This window comes from Pteropus vampyrus, unplaced genomic scaffold (genome assembly GCF_000151845.1).
Source record: "Pteropus vampyrus isolate Shadow unplaced genomic scaffold, Pvam_2.0 Scaffold28, whole genome shotgun sequence".
NCBI classification, from domain to species: domain Eukaryota; kingdom Metazoa; phylum Chordata; class Mammalia; order Chiroptera; family Pteropodidae; genus Pteropus; species Pteropus vampyrus.
In genome coordinates this window covers 8,741,881-8,750,801 of record NW_011888809.1, presented here as the reverse complement: position 1 = coordinate 8,750,801, position 8,921 = coordinate 8,741,881, and the positions used below count along the sequence as shown (strand labels likewise).

The following is an 8,921-nucleotide window of genomic DNA, read 5'->3' as shown; positions in this document are numbered from 1 at the left end:
TCATTTTTCAAATTAAATTTACTGATAAGTCTAAAATATACTGTAGACTGATTCATTACAAAACAAAACACAGAATTCAACTCTTAAGAGAATAAATATGCACACTAATGCACATTATAGCTTTTATAAGATATTTTTTACATTAAAAATGTGTATATTGAAAATTGTGAAGTACTTCCTAGCAGTACAAAAAGTAAAAGAGATTTAAGATGCAAATTTCACCGAAGAGGCTTTAAAGAAAATCATGGAGTAGAAATCATAGTAATCATCCTTTAAAACCAAAGTATTTTGTCTACAGCCATACTATTCTGAACAAGCCCGATCCCGTCTGATCTCGGAAGCTAAGCAGGGTCGGGCCTGGTTAGTACTTGGATGGGAGACCACCTAGGAAGATCAGGTGCTGTAGGCATAAAAAAAAAAAAAGAAGATCCAAGTATTTTAATAAAAATTAAGATACCATTTTACACTTTACAGCAAAGATTAAATAATACTATCTAAAAATGGGGAAGTCCACGGAAAACGAAATCTCTAACACTGTTGACAAATGTTTTATATGATTCCATTTAAAATATATGTGTGTGTGAACATATGTACCCAGTTAGATGTATATCACTAGAAGAAGGTCTAAAGGATAACAAATGATCTCTGGGTGGCAAAGCGAAGAATAACATGATTTTCTATATTCTCTGAATTTTCTACAATAAATTTGATTACTTGAGTACATTTTCTAAATTTTCAAACTTTCAAAGCATTTGTAATAATGAAAATTGAATGTGCTAATGCTTCTTATTTCAGGAGATAAAATTATAATTTCAAGTACTCAACTCTTTTGAATCTGAATCCTCTTTAAAAGTAGCTCAAATTGACCAGTATAACAAGGATAGGCTTTGGAACCAGAAAAGACATGCAGTCAAATTCCAAATGAATGAATAATCTTGAGCGAGTTTCCTCACCTAAAAACAGAAACTCACAACTGGTCTGGGAAGGGTTGACATCAATTAATGTAAAGTCCTCACAGCACCAGCTTAATGTGGCTAGTGCTTGATACCTCCTCATCCTGTGAGCTCAAATGTACTGTCAGGAGTTAATGAATGCCCTGGTTAATCGAATTTGTAATTGACCAGATGTACCTGAAACATCATGTAAACCACTTAAAAGAGCCTGTCACTCTCTTTTCACCTTCAACATCCATACTTTCGGAGACTCAGATTGGATTGGATTTTCTTCATTTCTTATAGAATACATCCATAATGATTAAACTCGGGCTATACACACACACACACACACACACACATGGATGTATGTATGTACACATCATACATCATACAATTAAAATATATACATATATAAAATTAAACTCGAGTAACATGTATGCTCTGCTTTTATCAGGCTCTACATTAGAAGTCTAAAGAACAAACTTTAAAATCTCTAAACTTTCTAAAATAGCACAGTTATGAATGAAACGGGGAGGGGGATTATCTTCTGACTGTATCTTTATATGTAGAAAAGTAAATAAGCTGTATTTACCTCTAATTGCTTTTGTGATGATAAAAGACTCATCATGTTTTCGGTTGCCTCTAGGCTGCAATTGAAAAAAGAAAACTTACACTTGAGAATTTCCTGGTAATCCTTACACAATATGTAAAGTTATACTTCTTTGTTAATACTCAGAACACCGGATACAAGTTAACAGTATTTAAAAACTACTTATAGATAGAAACAAGTAGAGGCAGAACTAGGAAAAGAGGGAGTAAACGTGAGCATAACGGAGTTACAGGTATTTGTGAAGATGAATTGTTCAGGGAAGAACAAGGGTTGAGGCTGAAAACTTTAAAACCAGGACACCGGTCCAAACAGAAGTCACAGGCAAAGACCTCACTGGTCGCAGTTCAGCTCAGTTGGGTGGGCTGCAGAGGCCTAAAACAAGTTTTGCTTGCAGGAAAAGGGCTCATGTAGATTCAAGAGCTCATGACTTAAGGCAAATGTATTGAATGTTGTATAACCACAGAGAAAATGCTACTAACACACACACCAATATACAAGTGCTACATTAAATAGTTCCTTAAGTATAGACTAAATATTGTGTAGGCTAAACACTAGGCACTGCAAAAGAGTAAGATGTATTAATGCGCTGTTAAGAAAGAAATACACAGTTAAGTGCAGACACATATGGCTCTAAAACAGAAAAGTCATTTCACAAAACAAACGTGGGTAGATCATCTGCTTCTAAGAGCCTGTAGTTCAACAGCTGAAATCAACAGAACCAAAAAAGTGCCACGACTTTTCAATGTAAGTTGATGCTAGGCTTATTTTTTAAATCGAATTAGTTAAGCATTCTGAAACATACCGTAATTCACCAGTGAGTGCTAATGAATGGAAACTTATCCTCATCCAACTAGCAGCAGCAACCGCTTCCTGGCTGCCTAACCCTACAAAATACACTGTTTAAAACAAACAGAAACTAAAATACTTGAAAAACAAAATTATGTGCAGATCTCTGCCAGCCTACAAAATACTTTATTCAAGACAAGCAGAAACTGCAGTGGGAAGGAAGTTAAAGAAAAACCACCAACTTTACAGGAGAATGAGCGAGAGAATGAGTCGTTTCTCCAACAAAGAAACTTTAAGAAGATGCTGTAAAAGAGAATTTATATGGGCTGGACGCCATGATCTTTATTAAAAGTCATTTTCGATCTTGCTGCGTTTTCTGAATCTAAAACAGGAAATGGCAGATGTTAGATACTCAATAAATACCTGCTGGATAAATGTGGATTGCTGGCTCCTACTCTTCATCCTGTGCCTGGGAGGCCCTGTCTAGGGAACTGAGAGCCCCAAGGTCCATTTCAGGTCACCAACCCCTATAACCCCTTCTTTAGCAGAGAACCCAACCTTAGTAGCTCCTTACTCTTCACTCCTAAGGCATATTTTGCTCACGCTACTATCACAGCGTATGTTATGCTAGGTGATGAGAAATGTTTACTGGGCTGTACCCCTCTAGACGGCACGCACCGCGACAGTCATTCACCTCTGTGTGCCCATCCACTGGCTCAGTATCTGAAATGCAAAAGAACTGGCGCGATTCAGCTCCAAGTCGGAGTGAGGGTTCGACGCCGCGCTCCGCGGCAGCCCGCCAGGTGTTGCCTTGACTTTGGGTTCCGAAAAACTCTCCCGCTGCAGATGAGGAGGATCGGCCCTCGCCGGCCCGCGGGAAGGAACCCGCGAGAATCCAGGGATACGAGGACGTGGAGTCCGACGCTGTGACTCCCCTCCAAGTGCCCGCAGCGAAACGGAGTGGGAAGGTACGTGCCCTGGAGCCCGAGGTTCTGCCCCGCGATCACCGAATTCGGAGCCTGGGAGGAATCTCGGGAACCCCCGGCCTAGGGGATCCAGACCCCCGCCAGCCCCCGGCGCCGTTGCCAGGGCAACCGCAGAAGCCGCCGAGCCCTGCGCCCCCGCCCGCCCGGCTCCACTCCCCTACGTGGCTCTTGCTACGTGGCTCTGCCGCGGCAGCGTCTGCGCCGAGCTGGCCGCGGCTCTAGAGGGGCCTGGCTCACCTGCACTTCTGTCTCCGGGGGCCACTCGGTGTTGACCAACAAGTCGTAAAGAATCGTCTCCTCCTCGCCCTCCACGGTGCCTGGAATGACAGCCACGACGGACTCGGAGACCGCCATGCTGGCCCAGGGCCTAGCCGCGGAGGGTGTGTAACTACGGCATCCCGAGAGGGACAAGCTTCCCAGGCTGCAGCCGCTTTTAAAGCTCTGGGAAGTGGGTGGAGTTAACAGGTTGTGGAAAGGAAATGCTAGGTTAACCCTTTTATAAATAAAAGGACAATGACTGTTGCTTAACTGGGGTACGACTGGGTCCTGGTGCCGGTACACTCCTTGCTTATTAATCTGCATGAGATCAGCCAAGTCTGAATCTCCCTTATCCAGTTAGCTTCTATAAAACAAAAAAGGTAAAAAGTTGCTCCCTAAGATGCTAGCATTCATTTATGTATTGGTTGCCTAACACATAAAGAGTTCAAACAGTGTTTTTGAAATAAACGCCAAAAAGTTCTGCCACAAAACAGATTACATCAATGAAAGGTATCAGGGGAATGATGCTATAGTAGCTCAGAAAGGCAGTGAAGGCCTGGGAGGCTGGAAGGGCTTCCCGGAGGAAGTGGAGCTTGTCCTGGGTCTTTAACAATCGGTAGAATTTGAATCAAATAGAGAACATTTGGGGAGAGCATTTCATGTAGAGGAAAATGAGGTAAGCAAAGATAGAGGCAGAAATAGATCATTGAAACAGCAGACAGCTGAATAGAACCCAAGTTATGAAAGGATGGGAGAGCAGTAAAATTGAAATGACGAGGACCTACACCGAGGGGCTAAAATGCCAGCCTCATTTGTTCACTCATTCATTCAACATGTGCCTCTATGTGGAAGGCCTTATACTGTGAGCAGAGCCTACTGTAACCTGAACGAATGTACGATTAACACTGAGTCACATTAAAAAGGAAACAAATATGGAGGACGTTTTGCAGGTATCATATTGCATAATATCCATCAAGATGCATTAGGCAATGATGCAATTATAGCTTAGGGAGCCCAGGTCTCCTTTTTCTCTCACAGTTAAATGACCTCTAAGCAAGCCCTGTATCACGTGCCTGCTCCCCACACACTCTCCCCTTATCTCCTGCTCCACACCTCCCCCACTACCTTCAGCCACACTGGCCTTGCTGTTTCTGAGCATACCAGACACACATCCACTTCAGGGACCTTGCATGGGTTGTTCGCCCTGCTCAGAAGGCTTTCTACCAGATATTTCCTGGTTCTTTCCATCAACTCCAAGTTTTTGCTCAAACATCACCTTCTCTCTGAAGCCTACTCTGACTGCTTGTTTTCAAAATTTGCAGCCACCTTCCCTGAACTCCAGCTCTCCAGATCCCCCTTACCTTCTCTATTTTTTCCATAATGCTTGTCATCACCCAAAATGCTTTCTAATTTGTTTTATTATAATTATGATCTGTCCCCATTCACTAAAATGTGGGCTCTGCCAGAACAGGATGCCCTGCTATGTGCTTACAGAAGATACAATGGAAAAAACTTGGCTTTCCAAACCTGAGTAGGTAAAAACCCCATTCTTCCCTACTGTGTGTTTCTTCCCTGTGTGTCTCCTTTACTACTCACACAAAACACTTCACTTCTGACGTTTCTCATCACCAAATATGTGGAGGTTTTCCCCAATACCAACAAGCAATTCTTGAACAACCAAGATTTCAACTATCCAGAGATAACTGCAGATCCCACAAGCTGAGGGCCCAGTCCCACAAGACTGACTTCCTTACCTTCCCCTACATACACATTTCAGACACCAGACTCACCCCAGGTTCTCACCTGTGCTTCTGACCAACCGGCCGCAAATCAGAGATTTCAAAGACTTCATCCTTGAGTTCAAATAATTTGCCACAACTGCTCACAGGTGCAAGGAAAACAAGTACAAGTTCATTAAAGGTTGTGATAAAAGATACAGATGAACAGCTGCATAGGGCCCCATAATAATCTCCCCAGAGTTTATAACAGTGCCTGGCACAGAGCACAGGACAAAATACATATTATTTGTTGAATGAATGAAAAACTTTCCCCAAACCTTTTTGTACTCATTGTATCACCAATGTACTTCTCAGCAGCTGTGTCTTTTTAGCAAATCCTCAACTGCGAACGCCATCCCAGGGCTGGCAAGTTGCACAGCTACAGGGAGCACTTCTCGCATTGCATGCCACAGAATGAGAACAGGGAGGAACGCCACTCTGTTGGAAAGCACGAGGGGTGGCCTCTGTGGGGGGACAGGGCGTCGGCACTGCCCCCGCCCATTTCCTTGGCTCTTGGTTCCCCTTCCCTCTGTCATCCTTTCTCAGACAGAAATTGGGTTGCTTTCCGCTTCATTCATTCTCTGCGCTGCCTCCATCTGATCAACACAACCACAACCAGGAAGTGGCTGGCCACGTGGACAAAGGATGCTTCCTTCCTCGCTGGTCTGTGAAGGGGACGATGGCAAACGCATCACCAGGAATTGTTTTTTCTTCACCATCATCACGCTATGTTAATTGCTTTCTTCAGCCTCGCCTTCACCCCATTCACCATCGTTCCTACAACAGAACAGGAATCCTAAGGCCATGCCTGGCTGAAATAAAAAACACAGGTTGAAACTACACCATTTGGAAAGTGAGTGCACATTTAACGGGGAGCGATTCCTAGGAGGAAAATTCTACCAGAGGCGCTCTGAGCAGACAAGCAGGTTATGAGGCTTTCTTCACCACTGCTTAAAGTCCAGAAGACTTCCCGGGAGAGAGAGGATGCGAAGTGTCCAGTAAAAGAGAAGAAGGTGCTAAGAATATGTATGTCATGAGAAGAGCTTCAAACGTAGAGTATCAGACATTGGAGTTGGAAAAGGGAATGTGGAGAAATGATCGAAGTTCAAATGAAAGTTCATCTGAGTCAAAGGAACTGGGTGATTTAAGACAGGTTGGGTGCCTGAGGCCAAAGTGCTAATTGGTCTTATTTACAACGACTAGTTAATTGTCCAAACCGAGACACTATTGAGAATGAAAAGGGATGATTTTAATAATTTTGCCAGGAAAACAGGTATGAAACAGGACTTTCCTGGGCAAACTGAGAGGATGGTCCCAGAAATCTGAAACAGGAGGGTGGCTGGTTTAGTGACAAGACCTTGGGCATTTCATAAGGACAGCAAGACTCTTCACAATTCTCTTCTCCTTCCCTCCCTCACACTTACAGTGATAGCTATCGCGTTTATCTGCCCAGGCCTTTTGCTTCCTTTAGAGAATGGTTCCAACTGTTCTTCCTTTACTCGAGTCGTATAATTCTAATGGGCTGCCGATCCCCAACCTCTGCCTTCTTGATCCAAGTGTGCCCACTCAGAGAGCCCCATTTCTCTGACTACAAGCATTGGGTTGAGAATGGTTCCCTGGGATATTTGTTTTTTTTTCCCCCATGGAAGTGGAGGAAAAACTATCTTTCCTTTTTGGATCATAGAGTTTGAAAAATACAAATTAGAGGTTGTTAGCAGCCCTCTTATTCACTATAGAGAAAAAGCCTGTCCGCATGGTAAGAAAATTAAACCAAAACATTGAGGAAAACACAAGCGAGACGGAGACTTCATTTGATATTAGCATGCCTGAAACAGAGTGGTCTCTGTGTGCTTCTGTATTCCTAGTTAAGTGAGCCAGTGCATTACCCCCAAGCTCATGTGAGTTGTGTTTCAATGAATCGAAACCACTCCTCTCTTGACATTTCCACCAGTGGCTTCTGCAGATTTACCTAATTAAGAATCCGTAGTATACGGATCTCAGCAGTGTTGCTTCTGAGTGGACGTTATTAGTTAATAACGCATTGATAGTATTATTACATTAATACATTGATAGCATTCATGACTTACAGAGCTCTTTCGTCCTTACAGACACTGCTGAGGTGGACGGATAGAAGAAACTCAGAAGAGGGATTCAGATCCCCGTTTGACAGATAAGGAAACTGAAGCTTAGAGAAAACTGTGAGATCACAGCAGAGACAAAATCCAAAGAGCCAAAAGCTGCAGTTCTTCATATCTGGATCCTGTGCTCTGTTCTTCATACACAACACGTCACAAGGAAGACAGATGGGGCACTTAGAATGGTGGAAAATGGGAATGAACTGTTTTGGGTGACCAAAAGTACCGCCAGGTGGAACGGGAGTGTTATCACTTGCTTTTATTGGGGGTGGGGGTGGGGGCGGAATTAAGTATATGTAAGAGTTTGTTGCCATGTACTAACGTGGTCATCTAACCAACTTCCTAATTTAGCTGAAGGTCCAGGTCCGATTTAAAGAGATTTTAAGTCATGAAAAGGTCATTCTAAAAAGTAAAATTACTTTTATTTATTTTTCAAATAAATAGCTGACACAAATGGTAACTTTGGACTGCTTAAGGAAATAAGACTGAAATAAAAATTGAGACAATTCCAAAATAGGCATCATCATCATCATAATAATAATACGAATAATACCGATAGCCACGTTTTGTGTATCTACTCCACTCCAAGCTCCGTACCAGGTACTTTGTCATCCTTTCTCACTGCTCCTCTTTATAGTGCTGCAAGAAAAGGGTTAATATCCCTGTATATGAGGAAACCGAGGCTCAAAATCATTGTGACCCAAACAAAGCTACACACTGGTAGAGGCGAAGCCAGAATTGAAACACAGTTTTTTGTCTAATGTTCCAGTGATCGACAGATAAGGTACTGTGTTAAAATGGGTACATTTTAATGAGAAGTAATCTAATGTTTGTATAAGGCTTTGATGAGGGGAAGGGAAAAAAAAAAATTTTTTTTCCCATTTCTTCCTATCTTAATAGCATATCTAGTATGCCTCAACTGAACTAAAATATAATTCTCATTCACTTTGCTGATGGCCATGATATTTCTACGTTACAATCAGACAAAAATTATGTAACGATATCTCACATAAAAGAATCATTTTTCTTCTCTTCTTCCATGCAGAGCTATCATTAACTGACATTCACTTTGTAGGAGTTCAGCTTTTTAGCTTCCATCAGCTAAAAAGCCCATCAAGCCAAAAGCCATTAATGATTCAGCATTTAACCCTTTTACGCTTCCTCCTACTAGAGGCCAAGGATCATATGAAGTGGCTTCCATTTTAAACTTGAAAGGGCACAATAAAATTGAATTTGGACACTTAAATGCTACCTGGTATAGGTGTCATACATTTGTACTTGAATGAATGGTAAACTAGCACTTTATGAAGAGTATAAATATTCATCGTAATAATAGAATAATATTGAGAGTGACTCAAGAAATTCTATTTCCTCCAGAAAGCCTGGAGAATCCCAATCAATCCTTCCATAAATATTCTAAGACTTTCAAAATA

The 8,921-nt window shown here is 42.1% G+C and overlaps 1 protein-coding gene and 1 non-coding gene across 2 annotated transcripts in view; one reads left to right on the top strand and one right to left on the bottom strand.

Moving 5' to 3' along the window:
• The window catches only part of NBAS (neuroblastoma amplified sequence), a 267,834-nt gene extending 264,099 nt beyond the window's left edge, over positions 1–3,735 (bottom strand). The window contains 2 exon segments of the mRNA XM_023528505.1: positions 1,415–1,582; positions 3,555–3,735. Of these exon segments, the coding sequence (XP_023384273.1) occupies positions 1,415–1,582; positions 3,555–3,671 (285 nt within the window). The 5' untranslated portion in view covers positions 3,672–3,735.
• LOC111737594 lies at positions 291–409 on the top strand. Its single transcript, XR_002779482.1, has one exon. It is a non-coding gene; the product is annotated as a 5S ribosomal RNA (ribosomal RNA).
• Positions 3,736–8,921: the final 5,186 nt, after the last annotated feature.